At 40.3% G+C, this 18,659-nt stretch overlaps 1 protein-coding gene across 1 annotated transcript in view; it reads right to left on the bottom strand.

Moving 5' to 3' along the window:
- Nucleotides 1-1,472: 1,472 nt before the first annotated feature.
- Nucleotides 1,473-18,659, bottom strand: part of LOC140909046 (uncharacterized) — a 46,318-nt gene continuing 29,131 nt past the window's right edge. The window contains exons 9-14 of the mRNA XM_073337409.2: nucleotides 16,507-16,637; nucleotides 11,895-12,023; nucleotides 6,467-6,581; nucleotides 5,237-5,371; nucleotides 3,604-3,729; nucleotides 1,473-1,979 (exon numbers count right to left, since the gene is read on the bottom strand). Of these exons, the coding sequence (XP_073193510.1) occupies nucleotides 1,858-1,979; nucleotides 3,604-3,729; nucleotides 5,237-5,371; nucleotides 6,467-6,581; nucleotides 11,895-12,023; nucleotides 16,507-16,637 (758 nt within the window). The 3' untranslated portion in view covers nucleotides 1,473-1,857. The remainder of the gene's footprint in view (nucleotides 1,980-3,603; nucleotides 3,730-5,236; nucleotides 5,372-6,466; nucleotides 6,582-11,894; nucleotides 12,024-16,506; nucleotides 16,638-18,659) is intronic.

The following is an 18,659-nucleotide window of genomic DNA, read 5'->3' as shown; positions in this document are numbered from 1 at the left end:
TGTGTGTATACATATATAAAAATCCCAAATGAAGGAGAAACTTTCCAGCGTTCATGGTAAGAAACTTTGCTGAACACATGTGGGAGCAGATGCTCAGCAGAACAGTGGCACAGAACTCTTACATCACTCCATCCAGTATAGTTATTCCCACATCTTAAACAGTTAAAAAGCTCTGGTACCATTTAGGCTTTTTTAAATCTCTGGGTATGCATACCTGCTGAGAGGTGGTCCAAACAGGTGCTGGGATATACTACAGTCCTTGTAAAGATTGCATCTGATGACATTTGTTGTGAAATTTATAATTGCAGCCTCAAAGCCTAGAGGAAGAGGGTGTTTTCTCCAAAATTCTACTTCAACTAAGAACGTTCAAAATGTTGGAGTGACAATTTTGGAATTGTGGTTTTGTTACCCAAAGCATGCCATGGAAAATTGACTTGTGCATGTTCTCTGATTGTAAAATGAAAGTTGCATAATCCAACTGAACCATCCTTAACAAAATAGCATGAAGCCTGGCCATTCTATTGTACTAATTCTCCAATATAATGCCATAAAAATTAGCAGTGATTCAGTTGAACACTCACCACTAAATGTAACATTGATTATAAACCTGATACCAACTCTCTGTATATTTCAGTTTGTCTAGTAAATGCTCAGCTGATTTACAGTCACTAATTTTATGACATGCTTAAGCATGGACATATTTGTAAAACTCCAGACTTTACTTAACCACTCAGGTACAAATTCTGCCTTCAGGTAATCAAATGCAACCCACAAAGACTTATGTGGGATTTATATACAGTTACATGAAGGCAAAATTTAGCCTTAAATCATAGCAGTTAACTAACACAATACAACTTGAATTCTGTCATCAATCTCCAATGGTTTTTTATAAGCACTCCATGCCCCATTCTTAAAAAAAATTAACAACACTCACACACAAATACAGCAATGCTTTTGGTGCCTTAAATAGACTAGCTTGTGCATGTTACATTTTCCTAAAAAAGCACTATTTAGACATGCTACAAGGTGGGGGTTTTGTTTATTTGTTTTGCGGGGGTTTTTAGGAAGGGGAGACAATATGTCCATGTTAACTGTTATATTTCAAACACAATTTATACAATGGGCATGATTGTTATTTACCCTATGGCCCTTTACCCTGACATTGTAGTATGAAAGTGTGGTAGTTTGGATGACACCCAACCCCAGTGAGTTCATTACTCTATTTATTACTAATTACTATAATTTTCTTCCTCGGAGTTCACTGTTCTTCACTAGTGAACATGTTGCCCTTTACATCTTTCATATTCTAATTCCAGTGCTCTTTCTCTTTAGTTAGGTAGCTCCAGGCACTTTAGTGATATGGGTACTATGAAATAATGAATACAGACACTGAATAGTAATAGAATATTGTTAATATCAAAGAGCATAGCATAGTTTGCATATAAAATGTGTGTTTGGAGGAATGTGTGTTTAATAAAACCTGGTTTTTACATAAATAAAATCTCTCACACACAGTGCTTACTGTGTGTTCAAAAAGATACATGCAAAGTTTAGCTAGTATTGGGTATTTTATCAGCCATGTACATGGTAGGAATGTAGGTGTAGCCATTAAACATTTTGATAGAGTAAGTTGACATGTTTTTTTCAAACCTTTTTCTAGACCGTACTGATTTCCATTATCAAAACATTAAGGCCGTATAAAGTACATGATTCCACCGGGTCATTATGTGTTAGGTGGAACTGCAAGTGGTAGAAAATATTGGCTATGAGAAGTAATAACAAAAAAAAAAAGTTACCCTTTCCGAGGGATGAGGCTGCAGGCTAGGATAGCATTTCATGAGGTGAGTAAATAAAATGTTAACTGCCTTTGCGGCTGATAACCATCTTAAGGAGCTCCTGAGTTTCTTCTGTCTGTTGACGGATTTGCTCAAGATGCTCTATCAATTGACTCTGGCTGAATGCAGATGAAAATTCTGGATCTGAGAACAGAGGAAAACCAGGGTATGATTGTGCAGCCCACATAACTGAAGTGGTCTATCCACACACACACTCTTCCCTTAAAATTTCTTTAGAAATTAATTTTTTTTTTGTTTGCACACTGGATAGAAAGGTACGCAGTTGAGTTATTATTCATGATACAAATGCACTATAGTTTCCCTTAAAATCCATCCTATGTAAACAATATCTCCTTACCACACAAGGGAGAATGATGACTCTATCTTTAGCCATCTGAGCACTGGGCCTTCTGCATCAGTGGAAAGTAGCACACAAACCTTCCCACAAAGGTGAGGAGCTGAGTCCAGTGTTGAATACAGCCTCCCACATAACAGCAAAGAAGGAAACAACTAGGCTGCTGAACTGGCTGACAGTTCCTATTGTTTTGTTTTTTACTATTTTGGAAGCAATTCTTTCAACTTCTTTCTACTTCCCCATCCCCCCAAAATACTATAAAAATGTTAAGGGGCTCAGTCAAAACTAGTAGCCCTAATTTATGAGATCTACTAGTTTTAGTCTGGTTTGGTAGGCATTCCTGATCAGACATTTGAGAACAGAACAGTGGTACCTTTCAGCAGTCTACATGCCAAGTATTTTAGGCCCATCCGCCTGGAAAAATGTCCATAAATAAAAAAGCAAAATGGTGGTAAAGACCATTATTCATTCTCTCAGCTCTTGTGCTAAGGCTAATAATTTACTGCGAATGAGTGAAAATGTAATGAACAAGCACTAACCAGGAGGTTATTGGGTGTGTTCTTTGTCCATTTTGACATTTTTCTAAGACAAAGAGCAAGTCCTGTTCCATCTGGGCAAATATCCATACACAGAGTTTCTATTTCCCATTGACTGGCTATACTGTCCCAATAAAGCCTATTCCATTTTCAAAAAGTAAAATGGCACCAGTTTGCCTTTATTTTAGAAAAATCATTTTGGTAAGTGTGTCTTAAAAGAGCCAAGGTAATTGCTACCCATGAGGCTACTCTCTCTCTCTCTGATTCAGTGAATAGAGCTAATCCCCAGTAGGCAGTAGCACTGTCAGTTACACTTACTGTAAGCAATGCTTTTTTACCAGGCAGTGACTGTATTACTTTGATATGAGTGGACTGGGCAGAATTCAATTTTTATTTCTTGGTTATTTTGACAGGTAATATCAATTTTTTTAAATGATTGATTTATAGTTTGTTGTGCAAAATTCTGGGGTTTAGACATTTTATTTTTATTGATTTCAATGTTTACGGTTGCAGGAAATGATGGAGGAGGGTCAGATAGTTATTATTTAATGACAGTCACTGTTGAGATTCAAAACGTTAAAACTTTATAATAGTTAAAACACAAATTGTCAATATCACATGTCAAAATATACAAAGTAAATTTCCTTAAATCAAACTCCAATAATTTCTCAAACAGCATTTATCTTTCTTTGCTTATCTGTAAATTATGATTATTATCTCTGCTAATAATTTTTTCATTGGTTTGTGTGTGCACAGCAAAATCAACATTTACTGATAAAAATCTAATCCTTCCAAGCCTGGATATGAGCAGTTAGGATTGAGCTGTGCCTTGCAGTCTAGGTACTGGTAGTGAGCACTGTTGAATCAAGGGACATACCTTCTAGTAGTTTGCCCAGTGTAGAAATTCCCAGCTGCTGAAAGCGAATCTCTTGGTGGTTGAGAAAATTCATGAGGTAGCGTTGGACTTCCTCCATGTGGCATTTCAGCAGAGACCTCACTTTATCTACATCAATGGGGGTAGGGTGAGAGAGGCAGAAACAACTTAAAGTGAACACTTATTTGTTATGGGTTTCATAAGGCAACATTTTTAATCAAATGAGGAATTTGATACTATTTCAAAATGTGTGTTGACTCAGCTATTTCCTCTCCCTTTCCCAACTACACATTGTGTTCCAATTTTAATGGATAATAAAATAACTGTTATAAACCCATTAGTGTCAATAATGTAGTTAAAATTGTATGCAAGGTTTCAACTGACCCAGCTGCTGCCCTAGGAGCCTGATATACGGTACTTGTAGAGTGTACTTCTCAAACTATTGATCAGCCTTTCACACTCTCACCTAGTCTGTAAATATTTCAAAAGCTCCGTGCATGGTTAGTGCTTGCAGACAGCATTTGTTTCTCTGGATAAGATTCTTCTTTAGTGTAAGATGTTTGATGTGGGGATTGAGGTAGGTTTGAATTTTTTCCCTTGCTAGAAACTTTCATTCCAGACTCTAATATCTGTCAGGTCAGAGTGGGAGAGAATTTGGAATTTAACTACCCCTTTCATTGGAGAGAGGTGTCGAATAAGATTGAATATTTTTGCTCCATTTCTGTTGTTTATATAATATATATAAATCCTATTTTGGAAGTTGAAAAGATCTAAATTTTATGGAGCAAGTACATTGGACACACAGGTATCTATTCTCTGCAGATAATGCAATGCTCTTTTCATTATCCGTCACTGTAATTCAGAGATCACTGGCTAAATTCTCAGAGGTCTGCTTTCTTGAGTGTTCCAGTTAAGTTTTATTCCAGAACTAAGGTAATTTTGTTGGCTCAAGAAGGCTCTGTTGGTCAGTGGATGGAGTTAAGTTAAACTTCTTGAGCCAAATCCTTTCTGACGCAACTACTTTGTAATAAAGTATTCAGTCTCTGCTACCTATTCTCAGCCATATTATATGGACTAAAGTACTTGGTAGGTGGGCAGGGAGAAAGAAGACTGATGATATTTCCTGTCTGGAATATGTTCAAAATTATTTCCTTCCCCCCCCCCCCCAAGTGAGAAATGCCATACACCATCCCATCCTCTTGCCCATCTTGCTTCAGAATAATCACTGCAGAATGTGCAAGACCAACTAGCAGCTGGTTGTAGTGGTTAGAGCAGGAGACTAAGCACCAGAGCCTCTGCTAGTGTAAATTGGTCTGGTTCCATGGAATCAGTACCTGGAGTTCTATTACTGCCTCTGCCATGAATTTACTATTTGACCACAGCTAAATCAATCTCTCAGAGCCCAAGTTTCTCCTTCTATAAAATGGGGGCAGTAATGCTTACCTAGCTCACCAAGGTATTTTGAGGCTCAACAGTATTTGTGAAGCGTTTTGACATCAAATGAAGTGTGCTATGAAAATGTTAATGATTATTTAGTGACTGAAGGCCAAACCCTTTTTGAAAAGACAGTCGACATTTCACTTTACACAATATAAATGTGTCAGAAATTTAATTAAACTCTATGCATAACATTTACCGTGACATATCATGTGTCGGACAACGGAGGCAGCTTGAAATGATGGCTCTGTATGTTCCCGTTGCCCAGCCAGTCTCACTAGGCGCTTTATCAGGGGTCCATTCATCCATTCTAGCAAGTGTAATGTGGCACCTTCTGGGAGACAGGAAGCAACAAAAAGGCTACATAAAGACATGCAAGTAAGCTGTAAAAAAAAAACAACAACAAAAAAAATAAAACCCAGGGCTTTAGAAATGCATCATCCAGAAGGCCAAAAGCCAGACTGTCTGTCTAAACAGGACAGCCCAACGCCCTTTGCACAGCTGGAGGACCAGAATGAATGCATGCAGTACTTTTGAAAAGCATCTTCTGGGACCTAGTACCCACATCCTCAGGCTGTGAATTCAGTGAAAATTTGGCCTATAGAAAGGCTGATAATTTTCATAATGTGATTCGTCTGTTCAGCACACATACTATTTTATGTGAAACAAAGCCATTTGGCATGGTTGTCTCAACCTGCCCAGTCAACACTGGATAAGTGTCCACCTCACAAAACTAACCGCCACCAATCACCAGCCTTGCTGGTAGTCACAGCTGGGAGGCAAAAACACTGAATGGTCATGAGACTGAAATACCCTCCCAACCCAAAGGTGCTCATTCCGGGTCATGGTTGTGGCCTTTTGAGGGCAGTGTGGGAAAGCATGTACTGCTCCTCTCGCACCCACCGCTGCCCTCCTGAGGGTAAAGGGAGGGTTTTCATCTCCAGGACAGTCCGTCTGGAACCTCTAACCAATACAAAAGCCACATGCAAAAATTAAAAAAACAAAAGCAAAGTCGCTTTGCTTTTTAGCTGTTTCTGCTTTCTAAATTGGTCTTTGGTGCTATAAAATTAATTATCTGAAATAAATGGAAATATACGTCAGGGTCACAACCAGTGGAATCAGTGTCATTACAATTAAACAGATAAGCCAGCTACACGAGCAATATTAGACAAAGTGAATTTTGAACAGAGCAGTTTTTAAAAGCTGAAACAGTTCAAAAGACAAGAATTCAAACAGTAGGGCCTATTTCTCCCACAAGTGGGATCAGTATACACTCACTGAAGTTAATAGCAAAACTATCCCATTGACTTTATTGGGAGCAAAAATGGCTCCCTCTGTGTGTGTGCACTCGCACATCTCTGTTTAGCAACAATGAGAGATGAGTGTACCCTGTGAGATCATGCTGCTTGCTATGGGATTGCTCCCTTACCATGCTTTGCCAGCTCAGCAAGAGAACATGTCACGTAATTAAGAGATTCTTCTTGAATTTCGGTAGACAGGATAGCCTGGAGGAGTCCTTCCACACATGGACTTTCAATGATTCTCTATGAGGAGAAAGAGATGATATTTAGCTCTTTTATAGTGCTTTGTAACTTCCAAGGACTTCACAAACATGAACTAATTCACAGAATGCTGAGGACAAAATGGGTCAATACTAACCATTGCTACCTGCTTACCCATAATAGACAAGATGCATTGTGCTGGTGGGAGAGAGGTCAAGCTTGACGCTCATCTTGGATTTTCTGGGACCATGCTGATTTCAACAGAGCTGTCACACAAGCTCTGTCTATGGGATGGTCACAGGACCTCAGATCACTTATAAAGCCAAAAAAACTTCATGTTGTGAGTCATTGTGTCAGGATGTGTTTTATTGCAAGGTCATTGTGTGCTGATGTTTTGATGTGGACCAAAAAGTCACCACTGGATAAGTGTCCACCTCAATTCAATATATTGAATCACCATATGCCATGCAACACAGAAGCTTATTATTTTTCTTGTAATTACCTCCACATTTTTGACAACTTTCTGGCATTCAAATGCTCAGATCTATACAAGATATTTTAGGTGTGGTCTTACCAGAGCCAAACAGCAAGGGAATGTTACTTCTCTGGAGTGTGACATGATGGTTCTCCATATGCAGCCAAACCTTGCAATGTCATATCGCATTGTGAATTGCTTAAACATATTTTTATGCATCTATTTCCTTTAAGGTGCAGTGTGGGAAAAATAGCTTTTAAAAAAATTAACACATTTATCCAGCGAGCCATAACTACCTCCAGGGTGTCAGCCATAACTACCTCCAGGGTGTCATGGCCCTTGGGGCTTAGGAGGATTTAGGACACCCTGTTGCAGAGAACTGTGTGTATCCAAGGGAAAACAATTAGTAAATGTGCCACAGGATGCTAATGCTATTGTGATGTTTTAGGCCATTAGGACTAGACTTCAGTGCATACACAGTAACACTAGCATCCTATGAAACTTTTTAAGTTCTTCCTTGGATACAAGTTCTTCTAAACCCAAGAACCATGAAACCCACTCTCTGCCATAATTTTCTCACTGGAAGAAAAACCCATTGGCATGGCTAGGCCACAAGGACAGGTTCAGACCTCTGGAAGAGGTTTGAGGAACCATCATTCCAACCTTCAGATCCTGGTCAGATCTGGTGGATCCTACAGGGTGGAGCTCCTGATGTGCAAATGGGCAGGAGTTCCTTCTTTCAGCAGTGTGAAGGTAACAAGAGAATAGTTGGATTCCTCGCTTTACCTAAAACAATGATAGCGGGGAGAGTTGTGATGGCTTGGTATCTGTCTGTAATAACGTGTGACCTCCAATTGACAGCATAACCATCGTGAAATATGTGACCTACATTTTGAGCATGTCAGTGTAGTTTTCCCAGTTTGGACTTTGGTAAGTGCCTAACTGGAGCTTTACAGCATATGAATTAGTCACACAATAGAGAACACAGAAATCTTAACTAAGGGCAGGATCTGCTTCAGCTTCCCTCTCTCCCATCATGGACCACTGCCAGACAACAGAAGGACTGCAGGAGAGGCCTACCCAGCTGACACACTGGCTGGCCTAGGACTCACAAATAGCTGCGAGCACAGACTCAGGGGAGAGCAGGTATGGGCTTTTTGTTATTTTTCAGTAAGATCTGTAACTCCTGTGTGCTTCAAGGATAAAAAGTAACTGTGATTTTAGGAACTCCCCTGCAAAGCCTGTGTTCCTTACTCTGCCCTGTAGTTCCTGGGAAGTTAAACTATAAACTGTGGTGCACTTGGCAAGGTAGAACTATAGGGGACATGAGTAAGTGACTGGGGAAGTCTCACCACTGGTTTCAGCACCTAGAGCGGTTGGACTGTGCAGTCCCACCTCCCAAGGAAAGGTGACAGCGAGTCTACGTTGTGGAGTGTACCTTAGCAACCTAGACCTAGCAACAGTGTCTGGACTGTGCCCAAACCCTGCTGGCTTGGTAGCTGATGGGATCCAAAGGTTGGTTCCATTCCAGACTGGTGACCATGCACTAAAAAGGGATTCAGCCAGGTCTGTAACAAGAGTTATCACCTAATCAGGAACTCATAAAAAGGGCAGGCACCCTTTCAGGCAGAAGGACAACTCTTCTGCAGAGTGCAGGAAAAGGCTTTCCAGGGGGAGCTTTCTACAGCTCAGTCAGGAAAAAGGGTTATTCCTAGGCAAAGCAAATGTATATTTAGTCTTTGAACATAAGTTTTTGTATAAATTGTTTCCTGGTTGCCCATAGGGTGAGGGGGACCAGGTTAATCAAAACTGCTGCTTTTCAAGTTCAGCCATAATACATAAAGGGGGCTTTTTTTTGTTTGTTTTTGTGACAAAGACCTTTAACTGGTTTGGGGGCAATTCCTCGGGGTGGACAATGGGGCCTTGACACACTACTGTTAAGGTCAATGGGGTTACACGTGCATTGGGGCAGAAGACTAACACTTCAGTCTACATGGCAGACATTTGTTTAAGGTGAACTGCAAAGCTTTTATAAAATTAAATGTGCCCTCTATTCATCAGATAACAAATGCTTTGACTCAAAATTATATAAACACATCTCTTTCTAATGTGCAACCTTTGAAAATGAGGATCTTCCTTTACTCTTCCTCCAGGGCTTCAGTTCAGGGGCATATATTTGTCTTATATATTTGGCATATATGGGTGATAGCACAACTACCAAGAACAGCTGTGGTTTTGATGATTTGTAACTTCAGTGCTTGTTGCACACACTATGATCTACTAGACTCTAGTCTGGCAGAGTTCATCATACGGAAACTGATTTTCATAATGTGCGGTTGGGGGAAATTCCCTTTTCGGCCCTAACTTGTGATCAGTTTTCTGCCTTGAACCATGAGGCTTGTGAAACCTTATAATTTTTGCCAGATACTGTATCTGAAGAGGCTGTTATTAGACATTCAGATTTCTAATCTGTTTTAATCTTGCTAAGATATTTGTCCCAATGTTCAGCAACAGTGAGTTCCATAGGTTTGTATCAAAGTCTTTCTTTCACATGTATCTTCCAATTTAAAAGAGTGCTCTCTCATGATATGGAAGACAGGAAAGAGGAATGCAAGACTAGTTTTCTCTATGTATAATAAAATACATTTTTATTTTATTTTATATTGCAGAGTTTGTCTCATAAGATGTATCCCATGCTCTACTCTATAAAGTTAAATGAAGAATGAAAGCAGCGGAAAGGAGAAGTTAAGATGAAGGAAAGGAAGGTTTCCAGGTTTGAAGTGAGATGAGGCAGTGAGGCAGGAAAATGTGCCCAAAGTTGAGAGCTGCAGAGAAGAAGGCTCTTGCACCAGAACTGATCAGATTATGTGCACAGACAGAAAGAAAGCTAGTGCAGCACAACTGGAGGAAGGAGGACGGGCAGAAAGAGTAAAGCAGGGACAGAGAGCTCTTTCAAAAATGAGAAAAAAATTGAACTGGATCAAATGCGAAGCCAGTGGAGTTGTTTGAGGATGTGTCCAATGTGATTGTATTTCCTTGTAAAAGTAGGAAGGTGGCCAGAGAGAACTGAGTCTCAATAGTAAAGGGGTGAGAAAATGAATGCATGGATGAGGATTTCATCAGAGCTGGAGATGCATCAGCCAATGCAGATGGTTATAGGCAACTTGGCAGTTATAAGTAACACATTACTTTATATACCTCTTCTTTTCATTTGAATAGTCAGTGCTAGTCTCTTTTTAATCTCAGGCTTTTAAATCTCTCCTCAGATGGATGCCAACACCCCAAACCTGTGCTTCTAATCTTCAGTGGCTCGTCTCTTTAGCTATCAAGAAACAGCCTGGCTTACGAGTATGAAGCCGTGGAATTTGAAGGGGCATGTGGGATTTGCTATATGTTAATTTATACGGCGTAATTAGAAGACTGATTGGAATGTGGTGCTATAGGCTCTTCCAATCAGAAGAGTACAAATTACACTTACCTACTTGAAAGTAATAGATACAGAGTAACTCCAAAATTATATGTATTGAAGCATCCTTCATCTCATGGGAAGGGATGAGTGGTGTTAGAAGAGTGGTGCAAAAGCTTTGCAAAGCACTGAAGGTCCCAGGAAGAGAGCATGACATCCTGTGCTAGCTTTGTTTCTGAATTTCCTCAATCATTGGCCTAGGAGAACTACAAAGTCTGGCTTTGTGTAGGCTTTTCGGCCAGGAAGGAGGATTTAGGAAAGTTTCTGGAAGGAAAAAAGCAGGAGTTTGGGAAGGGGTTGAGGGGTGCAAGGCGCCATAGGTGCTAGAACTAGTGGTGCTGCGGGGGCGGCAGCACCCGCTGGCTTGAAGTGGATGGCATTATATACAGGGTTTACAGTTTGGTTCAATAGCTCTCAGTACCCCCGCTATACAAATTGTTCCAGCACCCTGCAAGGCTCTGTTTTCTTTTCTATAGGGTTTGTGTACTTTTTTGGCCTGGCAGCAAGGCAGTGGATGAATGGAATGCTGGGATTATATTATCCAAACATGGGGAAATCAGATAAATGTTGGACCCGACAAATATTTAGCCACAGACATCCACTGTAAAAAGGAAGGATTGTTTTGTGGTTAATCCACTGGACTAGGATTTGGAAGATGAGGATTCAATTCTCACTCAGCCTCAGACCTTCTGGGTGACTTTGGCAAGTCACTCAATCTCTCTGTGTCTGAAACCTCCCTGCTATACATATCCCTAGACCGGTGATACTCAGACTGAGGCTCGTGAGCCGCAAGTGGCTCTTTAATGTGTCTCCTGAGACTCTTTGCAGTACATGATCTTGAAACACTGTGTGATTTAATTATTAAGCAATCAGGCTGGTTTTACTATGTTATTAACCAATTCAAGTTGACAAAACAGTACTTGGTCAGTTATTTTGCTGTGAGAATAATGTGTTTACATATATATTATTCTTACAGCAAAATGACTGACGTGTGTGTGTGTGTGTGTGTATATATCTTTTGGGTAATGTTGATCACTAATTTGGCTCCTAAATCACTGAGGTCTGAGTATCACTGCCGTAGATGAAAAATGTAGCTATTAAAACCGTGAGACACTATCACTGGCCTGTATGACAAGTTAAATGTTTCTTTTATTCCACAACATTTAATACTGTATAACAAAGGAAACAGAGATAAAAGACACGACTTTTAATGTAGAGCATCAGATCCTACCCACTTGTACACTCCTGGGAATGTTGCCTCTAACTTCGGTGGGAACAGGAGCAGGCCCAGAGTGTAAGACCTTTTTTGCCTATGATTTTAAAAGCCATTCTTTGGTGTGAGTAACTCTTATCTGATAATGCTAGAAGTGCAGCCTACCAGTGTGTAATTCTGCAAAGAAAAACTGCTACTCACCTGTACGTTTTTGCAAAAGCTCAAATTTTTGATGATACAGGCAGTGTGACCAACGATCCCTGGGACTGTTTGGTGAGTTAACAATAGCATCCCCAGGTTCTGCAGCACCTCTCCATGCATTAAAGCATCCTGCAAAGAGCAACAAGCTATTCAATCACTGCTGATAATAACAGTGCTAAAGCATGTGATGTGACTCCATTTTATGTCATGGGTAGGACTACCCCAGCTCAGCTTTCAACTGTTTTAAACTAGCTGTTTGGTAGCTGCAGTTTGGTGCTGTAGTTCTCAAATTGTGGTCCACTGACCATTCCCGTTACACAGAAAACATGCTGGTAGTCTGCGGAGAGTGGATGATCCAATGGTACTGGCTGATACTCCTCATTTCCAGCTGACAAATCCCATCAAATATTTAAAAATATTACTGTGCCAGCCAAGCAATAGCTGTAGTAACCAAAGGGAGACATGTGATTGTGAATGAGAAGGGCAGTGCTCTGGGTAATGGTGAACGGAAGAGGTAGGTCATTCAGCAATCTTTACATTAGATAGATATGGTCAACTTGATTTGTTTTAAACAGACTAATTTTTTTAATCAGTTTGTGATCAGGCACTTTTAAAAATCACATTCCTGAAATTCCTTTAAGACCACGCTTTTCAAAATGCTATGTTGGTTTCTCTGCTCTCCTATTGATATTTAAAGGCCTTTCAGAAAGCTTACCACTTGCTGAACTTCCAGGCTTCTCTAATGCCAGTGGAATCGGATCCTAGCTCCAAGTTTGGAACTGTTGGCCACCAAGTCTCCCTCGTATTAATATAAACTTATTGTTTTTCAGTAAGATGAACTGGGGGGTGGGGGGAGGACCTCTCACACTGACTTAATCGCCTTTGGCTCAGACCCATAGTTGCAAGCAATACCTAAGATCATATTGTAGCTAAAAGGTTCGCAAAGAAAACGTTTCTCTGTTCTTTCAGTCTGTTTGCTTTGGGGATTTGACCGTACTTTGTGTAGAGTCAGTAATGTACTTCTTTATTCATACTGTTTAGAAACTGAGGCTTGCTAGTAAGGATGTACTAAATCTTTAACCCTGCATACATACTGAGATGAAAGACATTACTCTGGAGTTTTGGAATGTCAGGCTCATTGAAGCAGCATCAAAGTTAGATGTCTTTAAAAATCAGTTTAAAATGCATTTTTCCTGATTTGTAGGTTGTTACAAAAAGGGTATTTTATTTTCACTTAATATTGGCTGACATCTTCAAATGCATCCATTCCAAACACAGTCACAAGGTGAAATGCTGAAGCAAAACATGAAAGAAGACAAATCCAAAGTACAGCATGATGGTTAAACTTGGGGAACAAAGTATGACTTAGCGAGCTCAGATGTCTAAATGTTAGGTTTCAGTTAGGGTGTGGTGTGTACAGATATATGCTCCTGAATTTCTCTTGCGATGTTTTTCTCTCCCTTCATAGACACAACTCACCTAATCTTACCTAGCTAGAATGTGCTCAATTAACTGTAAAGACCATTTTGGATACTATTTAAGTTTGACTCTCTCTCTTTTTTTCTTTTTTTTTTTTAACTTATGTAACTCCTATTGACTTCAGTAGAGCTACTCCCAACTTGCATCAGCAGGGGAGGCAGCTCGGGCCTTTTAATTGAGCGCAGACCAAAAACAAACTCTTACAGTACATGATGGCTCCACTGCCAATCTTTCTCATACATGTAGGATATACATTTGATCACTATCCCATCTGTTGGCAGGTGTTAGAACACTAAATTCTGATGGGCCTGCAGGATTTTGCAATTATATGTGTGAGATCCAGATTTCATTCCAAGTTCATTATTGTGATCCCCTGTTCAGTGAGGGAGAGCCACAGAGGCAGCATTCTCAGTAGAAGATGGGTAAACAGATTCAGATGAGTACTGGCCAAACTTCTTCCCCAGACTCAAACAGCTGGAACTGAAAAAAGATCCTAATCCACACTGGTCAGGGAAACCATTCTGGCAGCAACTGTTTTTATCATTTTAATACCTGGCCTTTGTAAAGCACTCTGAGATCCTCTAGTGAAATATGCTAGCGAGGATAAATATTATTCCCATTTTACAGATGGTGAAACTGAGATGCAGAGAAGCAAAGTTACTTTGTGTCCTAGAACAAGTTAGTCAGTGGCAGAACCGTGACTAGAACCCATGTTTTCTGAGCCCTGATCCCTTGCTCTAACAAGCATGGCTTCACTTCGTGCTGAAAAGGCCCTTTATTATAACACCCAACCTCTTTCTTAGGGCTTTGGGATTGGATTGCCCTTGATGGAACTGAACAGAATTCTCTTTGCAGTGGGGAAGCTAATACAGTGTTATGTTGAATGCTCACCGTGAGTCAATGCAATGGCCAAGCTGGTGAATCACAGAGAGGCTTTCTGTTAAGGAATGAAGGCTCCATGAAACATTCCATCTGATTAAATCCACGGTAACTAAAGGGCAGATGAATTTTACCCTATTGTATATTGGCTGGTATTTATAATGACTCAAGCATTACTTCATTTACTTGTAAATGTTAGCTTTGTTCTGTGGTTTGTTTTCCTACTGCTGTTCCCAGGGAACAGTCCCTCTAATTCACTCAGAATTCAGACCAGGCCAGAGCAGGACACCTTGAAAAGAGCTGAAAAATAGGCTAGAAAGGGTGAGGGGGGGGGGGGGGAGGGAAACAAGGGACAATGGATAAGAACCTTGTCTAGATACTCAGAGTTGAATCTCACAATGCAGCAACATTTAACAGTCAGTGACAGTGATGTTTGCTCACTAAAATAAATTTCAAAATGCAAACACTTCTCACCAGAGAATATACCCTTGAGATGACATTTCACTTCCAAGTGTCCTATTGCAGACCCACATATTACCCTTCCCCGGCTAGATGGTTTGACTGTTTCATTGTCGATGTAATCATTTTGAACCTCTGGTCATGTTGGATACTCCAGCTGTGCACAGACAGGATGTGCCTTTCAGGTGACTGGGGGTTTGATTGAAATACTTGACACACACACACATTTTAGAAGCCATGAAGGGGATAGGTTGTATGCATAGCTTGCAGGGGGGAGGGAGGGAGAAGGTTGAACTGCAAGAGGTACTTTCTTGGAAAATGAACAGCTTTATTATTGAGGTAATATTCTGACCTGATTCCTCACATTGAGTAACACTTTAGTAACCCCATTGACTTCACTGATTTAAGTTGTAAATTCTTTGGGGCAGGGACTGACTTTTCATTCTGTGCATACAGGGTCTCGCACAATGGGGCCCAGATCCATGACTGGGACCCCTAGTGCAAATGCAATTCAAATAAATAATATGCATAATGTCTTTGAAAGGCATCATGCCTCCAGGCACTTCTGCTTGGGCAGTGCACCTCCTCTCCTTTCCCAGCACACTACTGAGTTGTAGGAGGCATAATTTTAACTGTTCAAGATCAATTGATATACAAAGTACCAGGTCTGCAGTTCCCAGTGGGAGTTTCAAGCCAGCATGAATTTCTTTCAGTAATCAGCCACTAAAAGCCCCCGAAACAAGCCTTGGGTAGTCAGATTATTTTGTCACTACTGTAAAAAGCTACATCATATGATAGGCTTTCACTTTTTTTCTTGACATCCTTAAATGCTAACTGATTTAAGAGGTTGTTAGCTGAAAAATCCTATTTTAAAATTTCCTTACTCAAATTACTAGCGATACAGTCAGCTATTGTAATGGAAATTATTGTAGAGATGTTGTTTTTCACTATCTTATACTTTGTTTACTTTTGCATTTCTTTCTACATGGACAAAGAAAATACCATGGTCAGCGTTTTGTTTTGCTTGTTTTTATAATCTACTTCTAATCAGTTTTGCTTTCAGATTCTCAGGCATTAGCAATAACATTTCACTGTTTGCGGTACTGTTTACCTTGAACAAAATAGCCAAATCCTAACTAATGGTTTGTCCACAAAGGGACAATTAAAGCATCTTAAACCCCAGTGTGGATGCTCTCATTCAGAAGTAAAGTGGCCCTGTTTGCTTTAGCTTAGTGCTTCTTCAAAAGAGATTAATTCATTTGAACTTTCCTGAGTGTCCCTGTGTAGACAAGCCCGAACAAAATTACTATGCCAAGCCCTGAAGATAAGAAGTAGCTTTCTTTCTCTGACCTGATGGTCTCTGTCTCTCAGCATATTATTCTTGTGTCCTGCCATTCATCCTCCCTCCTGAAAAACCCCTTAGCCCGAAGTCACTAGCCCTGCAATGCTTGGAGTGTAGTGGTCAGTAGAGCGTGGGCTGGTGTGGGTGACCTTCTGCTTATACAGCTGCTCTTCAACACAGAGGACTAAACTCAATGTCCGCTTGGTCCCTTTAAACCCACACAATCCCGATATTAAATAACTGTCCAGTTGCAGTTGCGGTAGCTAACCCTTGATCCCTTTGGGAAGGCCCTTTCTGCTTTTCTATGGAGATTTGCAAATTGAGTATTTATATCAGTAATTCATTATATGCAACATTAACATTGTTGCCATAGCATTACTTAGTTAGGAGTATTAAAGGTTTTATCCCAGACAGCGGTAAGAACCCCCGCTATTCAGCAACCATCATCCTTACCTGGTTGGCCGGGTGTTGGGATAATATCCAGAGGAGTGCAATAGAAGCTTGTTGAACATCTGAATTGCTAGATGCAAGGAGAGAGAGCAGCTTGGGAAGGATGTCCATTACGATGTCAGCCTGAATGTTCACTGTTTGGAAGAATGACAAAGCCGCTCAATGGGGGGTAAAATGTTGTTAGAAGGTGTATGGCACAATTATGGTGCTGTCTTCATGAATGTTAGACTGACTTATGGCTGAATGGTGATATATATATCCCTGTCCAGGCAGGGCCAAATTGTGTTTTACCACGTTATAAAAATCATGCTTTATCTATTCTGTTTCCCTCTACCAACACTGTGTCTGGAGGAGTAGTATGGACCCAGATTTGAATATAGCTTTGAAAGCACTTTGGCCTTGTTTGTATTGGTCAACCAAACCATGTTTGAAATTAGTTTAGCTGGAATGAGTTAAAGTTCATGAGGACTGTGTGTAGGGTGTATGTATGGCGAGACAGAGCCTATCTAAACAATTTTTCCATTGCTTTAGCGCTGCTTGCCACTGCTGGAATGGTACAAAGGGATGGAATGAGACAAGGTTTTGATTCTTTGGAAGAACACTTCCCGTTTTGTAATTTTAAATCAATAAATAAACCATCTGTTTGAAGATGCTTGTCAAGGACAGGCCTAGTTTCTGTCCCAAAGCATCCAAAATGATATTTCTTTTCCTCCTTTGAAAGGAAGCCAAGAAACTGCTCCAATTTGGTCTTCAGTCTTGTAAAATAACTGAAGAACATCTCTTCCCAAGAGAGAAAATTTGGGAGATGTGGTCAAGTGACTTTAGACAAATTGACAGAGAAGGGAAAGGGCTCATTTGTCATACCACAAACACACACACAACTTGGCAGTCCTGGAGTAACAAACTTGAAGGCAGGCTGGGAGCCATGGGAGCAAAATGAGTGGATCAGAGAGGAGAGCACTTACAATTAGTTCCCTACCGACTGAACTAAATTGCACAGTACTAAATAAGAAGTACTAGTGAAGTACTTGCTTTAGATTTACAGTTCAGAGGAGATACAGAAGAAACTGCTCATGAGAATTGCCCTAAAATATTTGTAAAACCAAACTAAAATGACACCTGTTTATGATTTAAAAATCTAACGTGGCAGAATGAAGAAGAGAAGACCCTGAATACATTTCAAAGATCTAGGGCATCACTGGTGCAGGAACAGTAATCGCACTAGGGATGTTTGAGTGAGGGATGGGAATAGGTGGCATTTCAAAAAGGAGGAGGATGAAAACAATTGTGATCTACTAGATACATGTACAACTGGTCTTATACCTCTGCACTATCACAGACCAATGCTTATTTTTAGACAGCTAGTTACAGTGATCAACTGTTGCAGAGAAATTTATAATTAAAAAGTACACTTACATAATGGAAATCACTTCATAAACTATATACAGTGTAACGGCCATCATAGACAGTGGGGTGGGAATAGGTATTGTTTCATATTCTCTGTGTATATATAAAGCCTGCTGCAGTTTCCACGATATGCATCTGAGGAAGTGAGCTGTAGCTCACGAAAGCTTATGCTCTAATAAATTGGTTAGTCTCTAAGGTGCCACAAGTCCTCCTTTTCTTCATAGAAATACAGCCGCTTTCCTGTCATAGATTCCCAACTATTTCTTTAGGGAAAGATTAGTGGAAATTGTCACTGCATCCTTCATTGGCCAACTCTCTTGTGGCTTGTTCTGCCACAAAAACAGAAAGCAATGTGCAAATGTTACAGGGTTTGGAAGTAAAACTCCTGATAACCCTGGTAGGGATAGTTCTGTTCTGTTTAGGTTCTTGTACTTCACTCATCATCACTGGTATCTGTTTTGTACTAGTACTTTTCTGGCACTGTGGGTATTCTCCAGACAGCCAGCAGATGGAGTCAGAGCCTCTACTGAAGCCATAAAGGACAGTTACACTTTTGGACTAGTGCAAGCAGTGCAAAAGGCTCATGAGCTCTTAGTATGTTCATTCCATATGTGAAGAAGCCCATCTAGACTTTCTAGACACAGGCTTGCTCTAGAGGACACTGCTGCACAGCAGGGTGTGAGGCTTCCCTTCCTCTTCTTCCAGCCCAAATGTGTATTTTAAAAACATATATCGTACCTGTAAATAGG

Source organism: Lepidochelys kempii, chromosome 3 (assembly GCF_965140285.1).
Source record: "Lepidochelys kempii isolate rLepKem1 chromosome 3, rLepKem1.hap1, whole genome shotgun sequence".
In the NCBI taxonomy this organism is placed as follows: Eukaryota; Metazoa; Chordata; order Testudines; family Cheloniidae; genus Lepidochelys; species Lepidochelys kempii.
The sequence above is the reverse complement of the archived record's forward strand: the minus strand, read 5'-3'. Positions and strand labels throughout refer to the sequence as shown.